Below are 20,061 nucleotides of genomic sequence, written 5' to 3'. Positions count from 1 at the left end.
AGCCTACAGAGCTTTTAAGATGGGGTGCGGGGGGGAAATCTCTCACAAGGGAGTGTCATTTCAAAAATTAAAGGAAATCGCTGGCACCCGAAGGGAAGCCGGAAACGGGCAGGGGGAAGTTGGGGAGGGGTCGGGGTCCCGCAGAGGGAGTTCCTGAGCCGGCCCTTCGAACCGGGGCTACGCTGGGCGCGTCCCCTTTAAGGGGCGGGGCAGGGGGCGGGGCCTGGCAGCGGCCTCCCCTCTCCCAGACTGCCCCGCGCGCGCCGGCAGTTCGGCCACGTCCCTGGCCACGTCGCGCCCGCTCTCGCCATCTTCGCCGCTTCCTCTCTGGGGCCGCCGCCGCCGCCGCCGCCGCCGCCTGAGCTGCCGAGCCCCAGGCCGCCGCGCCGACCGCCGCCGCCATGAACATCTTCCGGCTGACGGGGGACCTGTCCCACCTGGCGGCCATCGTCATCCTGCTGCTGAAGATCTGGAAGACGCGCTCCTGCGCGGGTGAGCGGCGGGCCAGGTCCCGGAGAGGCTCGGGCGCCAGGCCGGGTCGCCCCGCGGAGCCGCGGACGTCGGCCGCCCCACGGCCCGCGGGCCCGCGGCGCCCGACACACCCCCCTCGGCTGGCCCGGCGGGGGTTCGGCCCGGGCGTGGGGCGGGGGGGACCCTGCCCTGCGGCCCCTCGGGGTGGGCGCGCAGGCCGGGAGGGGTGTCGCGGCGCTGGGCCCCGCTGGGCGCTGGGTGGGCTCCCGAACTTGAGCTGTCGGGGCGGGGGAGGCGCCAGCCGGAATACGCGGGACCCCATTCGGTCTGAAAAGTTTGGATGGGGCGGGGGTCGGGGGAGTCCGGCAGGCTCGCCCCGGTGCCCTCGGCTCTGATGGGCGCAGCTCCGCGCGCCTGGGCGCCCGGGCGCCTGGGCGGCGGGTCGGGAGGTGCGGGGAGCCCGCGAATCAATGGGACGGGAGGGAGGAGGATGGGCAGGACCGCGGCCCGCTCGGCCTGACGTGGCAGCCGGGCCAGCCCGGGAGGTGGAGCGGGAGCGGGAGGTCACCCCGCTCGCTACCCTGCCTCTTTGAGGACTGGCCTTTAGGTTAGGGTGTCGCGTCAGGTCTGACCCTAGAGTTCTGTGGCCTTCACCCCAGCTCTGGGGTTTATGATCACGGCCGCCGCGGGAGGAGGTGTGAGGAGGTTCCTAAGTGAATTTCTTGGGGAACCATCAGTGCTGCTCTGAAAAACGAACTAGTCTGTCGAACTCCTAAGTGCCTCCAGCTAATAACGGGTTCTCTCAAACCTGCGGCTCCGGGGGCCGCCGAGGTCTCCTGTGGTCTCCTGTAATTCCTCACTCCACGTCACCAGTGAGTTGGCGACTCCCTCCTCTGGAGTACACATTTCATGCATGCATTGCTGGGAGGCAGTGGGACAGATCTTTCCCAGATAACAACTGTGAAGTTTTACATTTCATTAACCGCAAAAGTTTCAGAGGGGCAATTTTTTAGATGATTTCTTGAAATGCAGTGTCTTCTTTAAACTTCTTTTTGATGCCACGTTCGAGAGCTTCATTTTTGCAGAGGCAGTAAAAGATGGATCTACCTAGGTGGCAGAGATCCCATTTCCCTGATCAGTTTCTAAAGATTTCCACATCTAGAGTAATACCCCACATCACTGACTGCTGTCTTTAGGACTCACCTATCTCCCCAGAACGTACCTGAGATCGAGGAAGTAAGCAAAAACAGGAGACCTTTGAGCAGTCAAAATGGATGTTCCAAAGTCCATGTACTGAACCCAGTGTTGTCTGGTTTGGAGATGATCTCTCATTTTGTACACATTCTGAGAGATTCAGTCCTTAAGTTTTCCAATTATAGAAAAGTAATTGTGGCAACTGTGACAGCTGATGACTAAGTGCTTGCTGTGTTAGGTAGTGCACTAAATGCTTTACGTAGCTTTTTCCACCTAGTCTTTAAAATGATCTTAAGAGCTAGCTGCTATTGTCCCCATTCTGTGGAGGAGGGAACTGAGCCTGAAAGGAGATGGGGAAATTAGTGGTAGAGCCAGGATTGAAACACAGGCAATTTAATCACAGTTAAGGATTTTGAATCAGTATCTATTTTGGCCAAAGTAATTTTAGTTTAAACTCTGATGCCAGACTAGTAGTTTAAGTCATCTTTTTCATTACACTCAGGAAATGTGCCCCCCCCCCGTGGACTTTATTGAGATATAATTGACATATAATGTTGTATTAGTTCTAGGTGTACAACATAATGATTTGATATATGTATATATTGTGAAGTGATCACCACAGTAAGTTTAGTTAACATCCATCACCACACGTAGTTAGCCATTTTTTTTCTTGTGATGAGAACTTTAAAGATCTATTCTCTAACCAACTTTCAAATATGTAATATGGTGTTACTGACTATAGTCATCCTGCTATACATGACATCCCCAGGACTTAATTTATTATATAACTGGAAGTGTGTACCTTTTTTACCCATTTCACCCACCCTCACTCAGAAAATGTTACTTTTATCTTGATTTTTGCTCCAAAATTTTTGTATGAGTCTCTTCATTTTCTTTTGTGTATTTCTCAGAATCCTGTTCTCTGTCAAGTCCTTAAGTATTGAAGCATGCTGTGTCTTAAACGGGTATCTAAACTAAGATTTTGGGGAGAAGCTACTATACCTCCACGTATAAAATTCTTAAGGGAACCTTGAGTAATGTGGAGAAAGTGAGAGGGTTTGCTGTTTTGTTTATTTTTTTTTTATTTTTTAAAGATTTTATTTATTTATTTTATTTATTTGACAGAGATCACAAGTAGGCAGAGAGAGAGAGAGAGAGAGAGAGAGAGGAGGAAGCGGGCTCCCTGCCAAGCAGAGAGCCCGATGCAGGACTCGATCCCAGCATCCTGGGATCACGACCCAAGCTGAAGGCAGAGGCTTAACCCACCGAGCCACCCAGGTTCCCCTGTTTTGTTTATTTTTTAGTATTCACTATCTTCATTTGAGAGATTTAGGAGCATTTAGGAAAATAGAAAATACTTTAGCCAAAATAGGAAGGAAGATAGGTATGTTTGTCAAGATGAGTTGTGTGTTTGTCAAGTATCCCAACAGTTAACCTGAAGCACTTACTAAACTATTCTCTTTGTCAGATTTAGGATCATTTTCGTTCTTATACATGAGATTTCCTGGCCTTTTAGAAATCAGAATCACCAAGATCATTTATTCAGAATTAAATGCTAAATTTGATTGGCTGCTTTGTTTTTCCATTCTAAATTATGAAAGTTGTTTAGAGGCTTTTGAAAGAGTAAGAATTCGATATGAGTTTCTCAAATAACTGGAATAAGAGACTTGTACGTTCAGGTTATGTTTCTCACTTTGACAATACTGGTATTGGGGTTCATTTTAGGATTTGGGCACCTGTTGTGAACATCCCTGCAGCCGGAACCATGGGGCTTTTTTCCCTTAGGGTAAGGGATGAGGCAGATTAGTATGGAAGCTGCAGATTCTGTTTTCCTGACCATCTGATTTGAAGATGGCTACCTATAAGGGCCTGTTTTAATGTGAGGACAGGAGAGCTGATCTTGGTTTAGCTCTCTGTGTCTTTGTCTGCTGTTGTCATTACAAAAGGGTGCAGTTGAAGTGTGATTTTCTCAGATCCCTGAACTGTTGCTGCAGCTGGATCCACAGCACGCTCAAGTTATCACTTTGTCCTTGTCCTAAACACGACCTGGATAGCCTTGGGAGAACAAGCCTTGGTATGTAGATGAAGAACTTCCTAGCATCATTTTTCTGTAGGCTGGCTGATAGTTATTAATAGTGCTGTATCGGTTGTGTTTAAATTACTAGTGGAGTCCTTTTGAGATCCGTCACTCCCAGGCGCCCTCTCCCAGTCTCTCCCCTCCTTTGCTTTGATTGTTGTTAGGTGTTGTTATGTTGGTTTTGTCATAGACTTTTTATCCTTCCAAACATGACAGGAACATCCAGCGTCCCCTCCATTTCTCATAACTGGACAGCATATAATTTTGAATACAAAATCTCATCTTTTTATTGAGGTCACTGAGTACTTCGGGAAGCTATTGTATCACATTCCCAGCTCCCTCTTTGTAGCAGCTGTCTCCTCTGTTCTTTTGAGTGCCAGTCTGTTGGCTAATCATTGCTCTCAAACATCTGTTGGCCACCCATTGTGTGCAAAGCACTAGGATTGCAATTCAGAGAAGCACCTTGTAGCTAGCAAAGTCTCTGGTTTGAAGAAAGTTGCAATTTACTTGAAATAATAAGACATATATAAAAAGATAATCATAAAGGGTATTAAATGTAGATAGTAAATCCTGTGGATGTGAAGTGGCTAGAAGGATCCCACGGAAGGCTCCCATGACTTCCCAGCAAGGTGTATGTAAGACCTCTGTGAAGAAAAGTCTGGAACTTTGTTAATGGACATAGAAGATGACCTGAACGTATCTTTATAACCGTGGTTCTAAATAGGACCAGATAGGCTGTTAAGGAGGCAAGATGATTCATCTCCCCAAATTAACTTACTGATTCAGAATGTCATCAAAATTAAAAGAGAGTAAACTGAGAGAAGTAATCTGCAATATATCTAAGCAACGAAAAGCTCACATACATAATACACATAATATACATAACACACATAATAAAATACTCCTGCACATTTTTTAAAAAAGGATAGAAAAATGGGCAAAGTTGACAGTTCACAGAAGAACAGCAGAAGGCCCATTAAGTGTGAATGACTGCCCAGGCTCACTATAGTTAGGAACTTTGATGGTAAAACAGCAGTGCATACCATTGTTTCCTTACTACGTGAAAAAAGTAAGAGGTTAACTATCTATAAGTAAACTATCTGTAAGTGTAAAGATGTTCCTTGTACCTAAATAACTACAGAACACTTTTTATAGATAAAAGGATATTTGTGTAGTATTCATAAAAACAAAATTGCAAACAACCCAAATGTCCGTTAATTGAGTGGTTGCACAAATGTGGTATGGTTGCACTGTGGGAATACTGTGCAGCTATAACACGAAGGAGCTGGAAGTGTTAACAGGGGAAGATAAATCTGAGAGGTTAAGATTTAAAAAAAAAAGCAAATTGTAGGGGCACCTGGGTGGCTCAGCTGGTTAAGCATCTGCCTTTGGCTCAGGACATGATCCCAGGGTCCTGGGATCAATCCCTGGAGCAGGGAGGCTGCTTCTCCCTCTCCCTCTGCTGCTCCCCTTGCTTGTTCTCACTTGCTCTTTCAAATAAAATGTTTTTGTTGTTGTTGTTGTTGTTGTTGTTGTTATTTTGTTTTGTTTTGTTTTAAAAAGCAAACTGTAAAGCAAAAGATTCTATGACCCCATTTTAAGGGGCAAACGTATATGCAGGTACAGATGCAAATACATATATAAAAGGAGCTTTTTTTTTTTTTTTAAGATTTTATTTATTTGAGAGAGTAGGGGGAGTGGCAGACAGGGGGAGAGGAAGAAGCAGGCTCTCCATTGAGCGGGGAGCTCGATGTGGGGCTCTGTTCCAGGACCCTGGGATCAGGGTCTTAACTGACTGAGCCACCCTGGCTTTTGAAAAGCCTGGAAAGTTTCATTTAAAATGGAGGTGGGAGGGATGTTGAAAGGCCCTTTTGGGTTTTTTTCCGTATATTTTAGCCCAGTTGGAATTTTTAATTAAATAGCATGTATTTCTTTGAAAACAAGAAAAAACAGTGAAACAGTACCTAGTAAGAACTGTCATTTATCAAACATTTCCACTGTGGCAGGTATAGTATAGAGCACTTTTTCTTTAACAGTCCCATAAAGTTGTCATAATTTGTTCCCATTAGACAGATGCAGAAAGTGAGGTTGTGGATGGGGACAATGTATGTAATGGGCCCAGGCTTACCGTGTGTGTTCAGGGGCTGAGCTTAAACCCAGTCTGTCTGGCTCCAGAGCCTCTCTTTCCCTAAGTCACAAGAGTTGTGTTACAGGTCAGCTCCTGACTCTTAGGCTGCTGGTTCCAGGCACCGTTAATGGTCTTTACGGGAGTACCCACATCCTTAGGGACAGTGGGTTGGAGTATGGTGCCTGGGACCCTTGTTGAGTGCTGCCTGTTTGACAGCGCAGACTGTCCTGGTGGTCTGACTTAGAGAACTTGCTTGTAGCTCAGCTGTTACCAGGACAAAAATAAGTCGTGAAAGGCTTTTCTCTTTGGTCGAGGGTTCTGTTCTGTAAACCACTGGAAATAAAAGAAATGCAACTTTCAACCTGCGGCATGATTTAAAGTAATACACACTGTAGTGTATAGTTATAGGATGGTATTAAACCTAACTTGGCCCAATAGGAAATGACAGAAATGGTCTTGGGTTTAAAGACTGATTTCCATTTAAAATGGTATACTCATTAATATGAATATTTGGTGCATTTGGTATTGGGATGGCCATTTCAGAAACATTTAGAATGAGTATTCTTTTTTTTTAAAGATTTTGTTTATTTATTTGACACACAGAGAGAGAGCACAAGTAGGCAGAGGCAGAGTGGTAGGCAGAAGGAGAGGAAGAAGCAGGCTCTCTGCAGAACAGGGAGCCCGATGTGGGACTCGATCCCAGGACCCTGGGATCATGACCTGAGCCGAAGGCAGCTGCTTAACCGACTGAGCCACCCAGGAGACCTAGAATGAATATTCTTTTTTTTTTTTTTTTAAGATTTTATTTATTTATTTGACACAGAGAAAGAGAGATCACAAGTAGGCAGAGAGGCAGGCAGAGAGAGGTAGGGGTCGGGGAAGCAGGCTCCCTGCTGAACAGAGGGCCCGATGTGGGGCCCGATTCCAGGACCCTGAGATCATGACCTGAGCCATAGACAGAGGCTCAACCCACTGAGCCATCCAGGTGCCCCTAGAGTGAATATTCTTGATAGCTTGTTAACTGCCAGCCTTCACATGCTTTGGTCCCAAACAGGGAGAAAGTGACTAGGTTCTCTCTGGGAAAGAGATTCCTGCCCCTGCCCTCTCTGGCTTCAGCTGGGATCTCTGCCATCTGTGAAGATAGGACAATTTTTCTGTCTTAAAGGAAGAAGTTGCTGCTTCCAGGATTCCAGACCAGGAAGACTAGGGTAGAATTGTATAAGCACACTTAGATTTCCAGCATGGCGGTTCCTACCTTGATTCTGCACCATGAGACAAGCTACAGGCCACATACTTCCGGTCTCTCGCTCCTCTCCTGCTCAGGGGACTCTCCCACCCTCTGGTTGGCAGTAAATTAGGGCAGAGCCCAAAGACCATTGCCTATTTATGGTCATAGGGACAGAGTATGACTTAGATACTCTTTGGAAATGTTATCCCAAAATACTACAAAATGAGAATTTACCCCATGACATAAAAAGAAAATGAATTCTTTTTTTCTTTTTTTTTTTGGACCATTTGTTCATTCATTCGGCAGATATTTTCTTAGCCCTGCTGTGTGTCAGGCCCAGAGCTGAGCACAGAGAATACAAAATGGGTAAGACATGACCCTAACCTTTGGAGATCTCATTGTCTGTTGGGAAAGTGGGGAGACAGGCAACCAGACAGTCGCAGTGTATTTCATAAGACCGTACTAGGAGCTAGGGCAGCAGCTGATGGGAAGTTCCCATTATGTACTTGCTGGATGAATAAACATCACCAAGGGGGAGGTGTCTTCAAAGATGACTTCCCCGAGAAAGTGGTATGTGAGTTGGGTCTCAAAGGGAGTAGTAAAGGCGATATGATAGTCCTGAGTTTGTAGTCTAAGAATGCTGAAAATGAAGAAAAATTGCAAATCTGTCTGGCTTCCAAAGTTCCATTAGAATAAAGCCTTTATAACAGATTTGCCTGTATGTATTCTATAATTTTTTTTATTTAAAATACCAGAGGGGCGCCTGGGTGGCTCAGTGGCTTAAAGCCTCTGCCTTCGGCTCAGGTCATGGTCCCAGAGTCCTGGAATTGAGCCCTGCATTGGGCTCTCTGCTTCTCCCTCTCTCTGCCTGCCTCTCTGCCTACTTGTGATCCCTGTCAAATAAATAAATAAAATCTTTTAAAAATAATAATAATAAAAATAAAATATTGGAAAGAACCAGATGGGAAAGGAACTGGGAATTTCTCTCAAAGCTTCAACAAACCCTAGAGGTGAACTGCATGCTGCTTGTCCTTTCCCTTCATCTCATCCTCTCTCTCCCTCCCACGTCTCTGTGTGAATGGCAGCCTCATTGTTCTCCTTTGGAACACTGATCTCTGATAAGAAAAAAAGCTCTCCATTACTGGGGAAAACTGAAAGGAGCAAACTGTCTATATCTCCACCTTTGACCCTTGAAATTGGTTACTGTTGATTGACGCAGGAGGAGAGAGTCAACTTTTTCTTCAGGTTTTGTTTAGGTATTTTTGTGAATAGATGAGAATTGCAATTATTCATATGTAGAAAGTAACATTCTTGGGGTGCCTGGGTGGCTCAGTGGGTTAAACCTCTGCCTTCGGCTCAGATCATTGATCTCAGGGTCCCGGCATCGGAGCCCTGCATTGGGCTCTCTGCTCAGCAGGGAGCCTGCTTCCCCTGTCTCTCTCTGCCTGCTTATGATCTCTCTCTGTCAAATAAATAAATAAAATCTTTTAAAAAAAAGAAAGAAAGAAAGAAAGAAAAGAAAGTAACGTTCTTGTATCCCAGCTTTTAGTTTCAACAAGCCACAAAATTATGTTGTAAAATATCATTTAAAAACAGTGTAATTTTCACATTCCATGAGACTGTTGCTAATAATTTGTTGCAGCAACATTTCTGCAAAATACATGCTTACCGAAATGTTTAGTGGTGTGAAGTTTGCAACATAGAGGAAGGTGGGTGGATTCTGACTGGGTAGGTGGATTCATGTTTCCTTCATGAATTCGCTCAATTGTCATCTGAAACCCATAGTTCACATCCTTTGTCACATAAATATTTGGCCAAATATAGATGTCAGAAAAGCTGAGTACACACACTAAGTGGCCTTCGACACTTCCGTAGATGATCTCCACGTGCTGCAGCAGTGCTCTGGAGGAGGGCTGGTGGCTGGAGGTGGGAGCAGATTTAAGGTGGTGGTTGTTGGGGTGGGGTTTTGGTGGTGGTGGTTGTTTTTCTGTTTTTTGTTTGTTTTTATTTTTTTAAAGACTGCTGCTTCTGAGGACTGTCATAGTAGGTTCCCACCCTCTTGTTGCCGTGGCATCCAGAGCAACATTTTTATGGCTGTGATGAATCTAAGAGATGGAGTTTTTAAAAATTTTCCCCTGTCCAAGAAATGTGTGCTTAACAAAGCAAGTTACCTTGGGAGGCCATACCTCTGCCTTAGGGAGTGACGTTACTGCTCACCGTGAAGGGCAGCAGTGTTCCTTACTGGGTTCCTTGTCTCCTTAATCAGATTAGACCCCCAGGCGGTGAAGGTTTGTCACCTTGAGAGACATTGTTTTAAAGTGGAAAGAAAGGGGCGCCTGGGTGGCTCAGTGGGTTAAGCCGCTGCCTTCGGCTCAGGTCATGATCTCAGGGTCCTGGGATCGAGTCCCGCATCGGGCTCTCTGCTCGGCGGGGAGCCTGCTTCCCTCTCTCTCTCTCTCTGCCTGCCTCTCCATCTGCTTGTGATTTCTCTCTGTCAAATAAATAAATAAAATTAAAAAAAAAAATAAAGTGGAAAGAAAGATGCTAAAGCTAGCAAGCAAGTTAGTATCAGCAGAAGTAGTGAAATTATTCTTACCTAAAGTATATATTTGGAAAATACAGCATTCAGAGGCACTTGGGGGGCTCAGTCTGTGAGCGTCCAAATTCTTGATTTTGGTTCACAGCATGATGGTGTCGTGAGATCGAGCCCCGTGTCGGGGCAGAGTCTGATTGGTCCCTCTCCCTCTGCTCCTCCCCCATTTGCACTCTCTCTTTCTTTCAAATAAATAAATAAAATCTTAAAAAAAAAAAAAAAGGAAAGAAAAGTACTCATTTGAACAGTACATCCTGGCATACTGGTGTTAGCATGATCGAGGCAAGTCACCCAGCGTGATGAATGAGACTGCTGGGTTCTTAGAGCCTCCCCCCAGGAGCATGTTCAAGAATGTAAAGTGTAAAGTGACTTCGTGAAGTCATCCCAGATACCAGTCTCTGACCCTGGAACCCACTCTCCGTATCTGCGCTTCCTGTAGTGTTCTCTGCGGGAAGGGTTCAGCTTCTCTAAGAGAGGCTTTTCTAATACTTTCCTTTTGTTTTCTTAGGTATTTCTGGAAAAAGCCAGCTTCTCTTTGCACTGGTCTTCACAACTCGTTACCTGGACCTTTTTACTTCATTTATTTCATTATATAATACATCTATGAAGGTATGGTATGGCATCCGATTAGAATGCATTTTATCCATAATTCACGGGCCTGTGGCAACTATTAAGTTTGTGTCAGTTGTGTACTTAGACATCTTCTAGAATAATGTCTAAACATGCTGTTCTCGACCTAAGCACTTTTAGACCACCTTGTACATAGAAGTGGGAATAGCGTTATCATTAAGCACATTTTCAGTTTCAGAGAGTATCTGTTTAATTAAAGTGCTTTGCAGTTAGAGATTTTTTAACCTTAAGTTCCTTGAGTATGATAAACTTCTAAAGCTCTTGATAACCCTGTAAGAAAGAGGGATAACTATTATGTTTTCAAGCCGTGCGAAATTACAGACTCCCTGGGAAACCCAGCAGGGTGGCTCAGCACGAGGACTGAAACCAGGGCTCCTTGCAGTACCTCGTTTCGCTGTTGTGGGAGAGATCGTGTGTAGGCTTCTACTTCTTTTCTTTCTTTTCCTGTGAAGTCCACGTCCTGTAAACTTCTTTGTGTGCCATCTCTGTTACTCTTCCCATGCCTAAATAACAGCTGTACCATAACTTGTTTAATGTGTCTCTAAAACCTTTTAACTTGTCCTGAGCCTTAGTATCCGTGGCTTCGGTGTCCTCCTGTTTTTTCTGAATCCACATGAAAACCTGTAGTTACTAAAACGCAGTGTGTTGGCAGACCACCTCACATCTTGTGGACCCGAGGTGGCGCGTGCTTCCCGCTCGCCAAGGCCTCAGTTTCGCATGGTCCTTGAACTAATACTGAGCACCCAAAGCGCCGGACACTTCCCTAGTGCTGAGGACGGGGCCGCAAACAAGCAGAAGACTTAGTGTCTGGCTGGGGAGAGTAGACTGATCATCCCAGTACTCAGTGGGTGACGGCAGTTTGCGATGGGTGCGGGAGGGAGAAGTATGGCACTCTCAGGGCATGAAAGAAAGGCCTCTCCTTTCTTTCCATTCATTCTTTCTGCACAGCTTTCTGAGCACCTGCGTGCGGGGCTGTGCCGTAGGCACTAAATATTGTAGGCCAGCTGAGGATGTCATGTCTAACCTGAGGCCTCTTGGTGTTGTACTTACAAAGCATTTTTTATAAGCACAGGTCAGAGTAGACAAAGCCATATTTGGGTCTGTGGTCTTTACTGAGAAACAAACTTGAGTTACCCAGAATCATTTCATTCTTCGTCACTAAGTGACCAGAGCCTCGTGTCCAGGAAATAATTAGCCTCCTTAACACGGGTAGGTCCCTGCTTGGTGTCCAGGCCAGTTAAAACTGCCGGGATTACAAGCGTGTGAGCAAGAACCTCCTCCGTGGCCCTCAGGATACTTGGCTTTTCGGAAGAATCCTTCTTGCTTGGTTCTGGTTTCCAAGCATGTCCTGAAAGTTAGAGGAGTGAGAGCCAAATTTTATGTCTCATTGCTTTGACTTTAAATGCCAAGCACAGGGAGAAGGGGAAAGCAGCTGCTTACTCCCGTGGTCGCCTAAGCCGTTATGGACAGAATCTTGGCCGGCCATGTTCTGGGCGCTAGGGAGGGACCCCTGGCTATACCACATGCCTTGGCTGGATGTTGTGCTGGAGGAGACTCTGTGTAAATGTATGTGTATTTTATTGATACATGTAGATTATATGTTATTTTATTCATATCCATGTATACATATATTTGTATGTGGAGAGAACTCTAAAATATAAGGTGTTAATCTCAATTTTTTTTTTTTTTTTTTGTAGTTTGGGTATGACCAACAACTTTAATACCTTGCCAACTATTTATTTGCAAATATAACTCCATGATGAGGTGCTAGGGATAGTTTAGTATCTTTACTTTGTTTTTAAGCATAGGAGGACTTGATGATTGCTCTCATTTTCCTGATACGTCATTGGCCCAGGTGTCTTCATTAAGTTTCATGAGGTGCTTTTCCGAAGGAGTAGTAGCGGGTAGCTTGACTAATATCCCACTTGTTTCCATTCAGAGACTCAAATTGCCCTTTGGCTCTTGGGCCTAAAATTCTGCATTCTGAAAATTGCTGTAATTTCAGAATAACAGACTTTTCCTTTGGGTCACGTGACTATATGGTGTTTGACCTTTTGAATATGAAAGAACATAACTTGACTGTAAGCCTTTGAACACTGCACTGCTATGTGAGCTCCCTTGTAGGTGGCAGTGTTAGACAAGTTATCCCTTTTGGTTTTGCTTTTGGTATGCTACCAGACAAAATTTTCATAGAATGATCTGAATGTTCTGTATTAAAGTAACACAGTGTAGGTAAAACTGATCATTGTAAAGTTAAACGTGAGCTACATTGTGTCTTTTCTTTAGAGAAGCTGGAGCTAATGGCGCCTGGATGGCTCAGTCGGTTAAGCCTCCAACCTTTGGTTTCAGCTCAGGTCATAATCTCATAGGTTGTGAGATTTATTCCCCACTTGTTGAAGAGTCTGCTGGAGATCCTCTCTCTCTGCCCCTCCCCTCACTCTTTCTCGCTCTCCCTCCCTCTCTCTCAAATAAATAAATACATCTTAGAAAAGAAAAGGGGTGCCTGGGTGGCTCTGTCCTTAAGCTTCTACCTTCGGATCAGGTCATGATCCCAGGGTCCCGAGATGGAGCCCCACCATTGGGCTCACTGCTGTGAGGGAATTCTGCTTCTCCCTCTCCCACTCCCCTTGCTTGTGTTCCCTCTCTCACTGTCTGCCTCTGTCAAATAAAAAGGAAAAGAAAAGCACTGGCTAAGAAATATCCTCATGCTGGAGGGAAGTATACTGGTTTTGAACTCCATTGAACTTGGTGGTGTGGTTTTTTTTTTCCTAACCTGCTATCTAATAGTTGTTTTTTTGTTTGTTTGGTTGGGTTTTTTTGTTGTTGTTTTTAAAGTGAGATTAAAAATAAATTCTTGGGCAGTTTCTTATAAAGTTAAAGGTACTCTTTTAACATATGATCCAGCAATCCCATTCCCAGGTACTTACCCAAGAGAAATGAAAAGTTCAGTTCATACAAATGTGTGGGCATAAAGGCTCATAGCAGCTTTTCCCGCTGTTCCCCAAGCTGACAGGAATCCCAGACCACCTGTCCCGAAGCTAGTGGTTCACCTGCACAGTGCAGTCCTTTTACTGCAGTAAAAAGGAACCAGTCATTAATACACGCAATGATATGGTTGCATTGAGAATGCGTTTATGGTAGTTGAAAGAAGCTGGTCTTACAGGGACATACTGTATGATTCCATTTATTTGGTATTCTGGAAAAGGCAAAAACTGCAGGGACCAGGAATATATCAGTTATCCAAAAAGAAAAAAAAAAAAATCAGTTATCTCCAGAGGTCGGGCCTTGGGGAACAGCTTGACTGCAAAGGGGCAGCATGAGGGAGGTTTCTGGTGGGAGGGGTCACATGATAGGACTATTCTGTGTCTCGATTGTGGTGATGGTTACATGACTAGTAGAACTATGTACCCCCAGAAGTGAACTTTATTGTATTTAAATTTTGAAATAAAGAAGCTAAGGAAAAAGATCTTGCTTTTGTGAACATGTGGATGCTTTGGATGCTGTAGAAAGCCAAGGCCATTGGAGCCGTTGTAAAGTAGGGATGACTTGTGCTTTTCTTCTGTCCTTAGCTCATCTACATTGCCTGCTCCTATGCCACAGTGTACCTGATCTACATGAAATTTAAGGCAACCTACGACGGAAATCATGATACCTTCCGAGTGGAGTTTCTGGTGGTCCCTGTGGGAGGCCTCTCCTTCCTGGTCAATCATGATTTCTCTCCTCTGGAGGTTAGTTGAGAGGTTATTTAGGGAAACACTCGGGCTTGCAGGTAATGTGGGTGGCTCTGGTTTGTTTGGTTTCGTGATTCGGCAAGCTTCTGGTGCAGCATACACTATTTGGTGTAAATAAATCACAGACAGGCATTAAGCCCCCAGCTATTTGGGTATCTGCTGACAGATTATTGCAGGATTCTCCTCCAGAGAATAAACCGACTTCTGTGGTAGCAAACCCAATGCCTTGCCTGTCCCAGTGCTTGAAGAACATAGTCTTTCTGCAGTTGGACCCAACTTTGTTTCTTCTTCACCTAGGGCTGTTGCACATTGATAACTGTGTGCCAATCCCCTAAGCAGTGTTGCCATACGGCAGGTGTGGAGGAAAAGGTTTGCGCGGTGCCCTGCACTCCTGGGTGCCTTGCCCTTCCCTTAGCATCCTGGGGAAGCCGCTGCTTATGGATTCAGAATGTTCCCAGGGCTACCTGCAAAGCTTTCTGTCGTCCGTGTGAATCACGTTGGGCAGAATGTTTGCATAATTACAATTCGCGTTACTTGTCCCTTTGATTTAACCACACCAGGAAAGCCCAAAGACTAAGAAAGATGGTGGAAATATTGAGATAGTCTGTGAAGGAGACCAGCTGATAAGGAAAAGCAGCAGTGGGAGCGTAGAAGGCTCTGACAGCCTCGTGCCCCCGGCAGAGAGCACCCTGGATTCGGAGTGGCACAAGCTTACCCTGGAGAGACACATAGGTAGATTCACAGAAAATTGTACCGGGAAGGAGATGTTGGAGAGATGGGTCACGAAGAGTCACCGAGGCAGAGGTGTCCGGGTCACCCAGCTTGTCATTGGGAATGTGCCTCTTCAGTGTCACTCCCGTTTCCGAGATTTATTCCGTTTCGTACTCCGTTGCCCAGACTCCTCGCTCTTCGTGCTGCTCCACAGTAAAGCGGGAGTATTTCCTGTGAGCTCGTGGCGGGTGCTGGGTGCCGACTGAAGCCTCTGGTCTCTCTCGCAGATTTTGTGGACCTTCTCCATCTACCTGGAGTCCGTGGCTATCCTTCCTCAGCTGTTCATGATCAGCAAGACAGGGGAAGCGGAGACCATCACCACCCACTACCTGTTCTTCCTGGGCCTCTACCGCGCCCTCTATCTCGTCAACTGGATCTGGCGCTTCTACTTCGAGGGCTTCTTCGACCTCATTGCTGTGGTGGCCGGAGTTGTCCAGACTATTCTATACTGCGACTTCTTCTACCTGTACATAACAAAAGGTACCCCGGGCTGCCTTCTCCCTGCTTTGTTCCCACAGCCCTGTGTTTCTAGGAGCTCCCTGGCCCAGCATGGTCCTAGTCTGGCACTAGGTCATCAAGCACAGCTGGTTTCAGAAAAACATTTCCAAACGAACTCAGGGTTTTCAGCCTTTTTTCTTTTCTGTAGCTTTATTGTTTTTCTATAATAGCACATTTTGATTACAAGAAATTTTATCTGCTTTTATAATTCTGAAAACAATCACCTGAAGCCCTGCCGCTCAGAGATGATCGTAGTTAATGTTCCGATAAACATAATTCCAGATAGGTCTATGCATATAGGTATATGTGTGTGGATGTGCATATACACAGACACGGGAGCTCAACTGCACATGCTGTTCTATAATCTGTTTTCCCCCATTCACAGTTTTTCAAGTCAGTAGATAGAAATCTACGTAGTTTTCAATAGCCATAGAATATTTCATTATGTATATTATATCATCATTTACTTACTCAGCCCCTTGTTTGTGGTACAGGCTGTTACTGATTTGCTGCTATTAAAATCCAGTACTTGGAGCGCCTGGGTGGCTCAGTTGGTTAAGCATCCAGCTCTTGATTTCAGCTCAGGTCATGACCTCAGGGCCATAAGATTGAGCCCCGTGTCGGGCTCTGTGCTGAGCATGCAGCCTGCTTAAGATTCTCTCTCTCCCTCTGCCCCCACCCCCCAGCTTGCGCACACTCACTCTCTCTCAAAAAACAAAAACAGTGCTTAGATGAGTATCCTTGTGTATGTATATTTTCACGTTTATATGAATATAGGACATGCAGATGCCACAAAATTTTGATGAAAACTGTGGTCCTCATTTTTTAAAAAAAGGCATATTAATGCATGTACACACAAATGTATGCCTATAGTTTTAGGGGATTCAGGAGCCCCTGTAACCCAACCACAGACTCAGGCTAAGAACCTTTGCTATACAGTATAATTCCTAATGGTAGAATTAGGTACCTACAGGGGGATATATATTTTCTCTCTTTTTTAACATCCCAAATTTCATAGACCTCTGTACATATTAACAGTTATATTTTACTATATGTTGATTAGGGGAGAAAGTAATGAGAAGAAAATGTGAATTTAGTGACAGTTTCATTCGAATTTGTGTTTCTTAAATTTAATTGCTGTGACATCAAGGCACATGAAGAAAATTCCAGTATATGTGTACATGACATACTCATAGTTCAGGGGGCTTTTTTTAATTGACATCAAAATCCAATAACTTTTGGTGCCAAAGACTTTCCTTGTACCTTATTCTGTAGTGTCGTGAGTGTGACAGACCTCTAGGAACAGGAAGAAGGAAATGATCAGCTAGTCAAGACAGTAACCTTTTGTTTTCTCTTCCTCTCTTTAAAATTCTAGTACTCAAGGGAAAGAAACTCAGTCTGCCAGCGTAAGTGCCAAAGACCGTCACCAGCATCTGTCCTTCAGGGTGCTCGGACAGAATTCTTACCACAGCAAAGGCACAAGATGCTTGATACGGAAAATCAGAAACTTAACTCTTTCGTTGCAGATAGTCATCAGTGGCTCTGTAAGAACCCAGAGGAAAAGAACCAGAAGGTTTCTGTTTAATGCATCTTGCCTTATCTTTTTTTATTACTATGTACAAAGATTTTTTTACACAAAGAAACTTAATGCTGTATTAATAAATTCAGTGTGTAGCTTCAATTGGGGTAGTTCCAAAAGTGAAGATTTTGTGAGGAATAAGTGCAAACTTTTTTTTTTAATTCTTTGAAACTGTTGATTCTTTGTGTCTGCAATGAAATTGTACTCCTTGACAGTTGGTAGATTATATATTCTTCCATCTATCAAATTTGCATTCCACTATATTTATTTTTTGCCAAAAGATGAGTTCTATTTGTTTGAAATCTGAGACACTATGTTCAATCTGGTCTATCTTCGTTCAAATCTCTTCCCACCGAATGTGGAAATGCTTCCTTGGACGTCACAACACTACATGTAAGGCCGGTAAGGATGACTCACAAGCTTATGGTTTTCATTACCAAAATTTTCAGATTCTGAATGTAGATGGAGTCTCGTTTAAGAGTCACCAAAGGTGCCTGCCCCACTCTCTTGCTAAGACGAGTGACTTTGAGATTGTGCCAGGGGTGTCAGAGAACTTGGGGGGCAGGGGTTCTGGGCTGCTTGCCATCTAAATGTGGGGTGTGAGGGATATTAATGATTATGTTGGATCAAGGACTCTACTCCTCTGAGGACTGGAACACAAGTTAGTCACCTATCACTTGAATTAACAGTTCCAAAAGATTACTACAACCATGTCCCTGCTCAGATTCAAAAGGTTTTTCGTATCACTTTCAGGTAGTAAAATGATTTACATTTTTTTCTTAATTGGCAGCACCAATTGCCATTCCTTATACTCTCTGATTATTTTTTGTTTTTGTTTTGTTTTTACTGAGCTCTTGCATGATTTGTCTTGTGTTACCATCCTAAATAAACATTTTATTAAATGTAGAGTAAATTGTCTTTTTTTTTTTTTTTTTTTTTTTTTTTTTTTTTTTGTGAATTAGGCTGTTGGAACATCCTATGTCAGGATGATTTTTTTTCATTTTTCAATTGGCAACAGAAGCTCTATATGGGGCCGCAAACGTTTATTGTCCACAAATTTCTAAAACTTGCTGTATTTTGAGGGAAAATTATAATTTTTCCTCCTGATTTTGCCATTTTATTGATTTGCTACATTTTTTTGATTTGTGCAAAAGCATATGACTTTGTTTTTATGTGATGCACCATAAATGTTAAAGTGTTGAATACTAACAGTGCTTACTACAAGAAGGCTGTAGTATTTTTGCTTGCTGCATTAAAATATCTTGTGGAAGAAGGGAGCTAGATGGGTTTTATTTTTATCTAGTGTGTCTCTTAACATCTTTCTAAATTGGCAGCGTGGCTGCATAGTTGAACCTCTTGTCTCGATCTCTCACCCTCCCCCCGCCATGGTTGTCCTTTTGTGGATCTGTATCTTCCCAGCATTCTCGTCTCGGTTTAGTTTCTGTTTTCATCCTCCTTAAAAGATTCTGAGATGGTGGCGGAAGGGTAGGAAATCTCAGCAGAGTGGAGCAGTCTGTGACCCACACTGGGGGTGGGGTGGGGGCTCGCAAGGTTTCTGTGCATGTAAATTAAACACGAGCTGGGGTCATTGTGGGAGAAGAGCACAATGCGGACGACAAGGATCTGGGACCTCAGCAGGCTGCCCGACTTTGGAAGTACCAGTGTCTTCTCTAGTCATTCTGCCCATGTAAAAGTGAAGCTGGCTAAGGTGTCACCACCATTCTGGGGCCAGCCAGGGTGACATCTTAATAAACTGGGTGGCCGAGTGGGAGTGCGGGACTGGGGCAGCGTCCTCACACAGAAAACAAAGGCCTTGTATGATGCGCCTTACAAAGCACTGTTTCAAAGTTCCTTTCACTTCTCCAATAAAGGTTGTCAGGTAATGAATATTTTTTATCCAGCTGTTTTATTCGTGTGAATTTTTTTTGATGAAAGCATGACGAGAAGGAAAGTTCTATGAACTGGGCTAAGTTGGGGGTTTACAGACACCAATCCACTCCCCCATCCGGTTCAGTCAGTGTCAGAATAACGTTTCCTGTTTCCTTACAAGCTGGTCAGGAGAGGAGCAGGTAGGGAAGTAGGTGACGGGGGCCGGGGGGAGGTTGGGGAGAAAAGGTTGTAGGTGGAAGGGAGAAGATCCTGCCCAGCCTTTCCAGAGGTGCCACCAGGTTGGACGACTTTCTGGAAAGGTCAAGCAAAGATTTTTGTTGCAAAAGAAATCGTGAGGGGTGCCTGGGTGGCTCAGTTGTTAAGTGTCTGCCTTTGGCTTGAGTCATGATCCCAGGGTTCTGGGATCGAGCCCCACATCTGGCTCTCTGCTCAGTGGGAAGCCTGCTTCTCTCTCTCCCACTTCCCTTGCTTGTGTTCCCTCTTTGTGTCTCTATCTGCCAAATAAATATATAAATTCTTAAAAAAAAAATTAGAAATCGTGAGTGAGTGGTGGGAACCCTGATTAAGGAAGGCATAATCTTTGGGGTCACTCCTCACACCCTAGCTCCGTGACCTTAGATTTTTTTTTTTTTAAGATTTTTTTTATTTATTTGACAGAGATCACAAGTAGATGGAGAGGTAGGCAGAGAGAGAGAGAGGGAAGCAGGCTCCCTGCTGAGCAGAGAGCCCGATGTGGGACTCAATCCCAGGACCCTGAGATCATGACCTGAGCCGAAGGCAGTGGCTTAACCCACTGAGCCACCCAGGCGCCGCCGTGACCCTAGATTTAACATGAGTCTCCATCTCCCTCAGTTCCCTTCAGAGACTCCTACCACAGGAGTTTCTTGAAGCTCAAATTAGAGCTTGAGGCACAGACAGTAAGTGCTCAGCATCAGTATGACCCCTTTTCCCCCTCCCTTTGTGCTTAGTTTGGGACAGCTGCCTCCAAAGCTGGCTGGAAACTACTTCTGGCAGGAGACACTGTGACCTACTTGATGATATTGATCGAGTTTGCCCTCTTTGGGAAAGTACCACAACTGTAGACATTGATGGCTAAGTACCTCCCCAAACCACCTGAGTGACCTCTAAGGAGGGCTGATGGGACTGGGGCTCCAGGTGGGGTTTTCCTGTGTGCCTCGCCCTCTAGTGACTGAATGTGGAAATAGCAAGGACCCCGCACTCACACAGCCGGCCCTCCTTCACCCCTCTCTCTGACCGAGCCTATGTCCTGT

At 44.8% G+C, this 20,061-nt stretch overlaps 1 protein-coding gene across 2 annotated transcripts; it reads left to right on the top strand.

Moving 5' to 3' along the window:
• The first annotated feature begins 251 nt into the window (after nucleotides 1–251).
• Nucleotides 252–18,787, top strand: KDELR2 (KDEL endoplasmic reticulum protein retention receptor 2). Of its 2 annotated transcripts, XM_045075130.1 has the most exons (5): nucleotides 257–492; nucleotides 10,200–10,300; nucleotides 13,891–14,049; nucleotides 15,051–15,303; nucleotides 16,697–18,787. In XM_045075130.1, exons 1-5 carry the CDS (start codon nucleotides 402–404, stop codon nucleotides 16,729–16,731), a joined length of 639 nt encoding a protein of 212 aa, XP_044931065.1. In that variant the 5' UTR covers nucleotides 257–401; the 3' UTR covers nucleotides 16,732–18,787. The 2 variants fall into 2 exon arrangements, with proteins under 2 accessions (XP_044931066.1, XP_044931065.1); XM_045075131.1 differs by lacking the exon at nucleotides 15,051–15,303 and having other exon boundaries at nucleotides 252–492.
• The last annotated feature ends 1,274 nt before the right edge of the window (nucleotides 18,788–20,061 follow it).

This window comes from Mustela putorius, unplaced genomic scaffold, assembly GCF_011764305.1.
Source record: "Mustela putorius furo isolate JIRA1106 unplaced genomic scaffold, ASM1176430v1.1 tig00000139_pilon_pilon_pilon, whole genome shotgun sequence".
NCBI classification, from domain to species: Eukaryota; Metazoa; Chordata; class Mammalia; order Carnivora; family Mustelidae; genus Mustela; species Mustela putorius.
The sequence above is the reverse complement of the archived record's forward strand: the minus strand, read 5'-3'. Positions and strand labels throughout refer to the sequence as shown.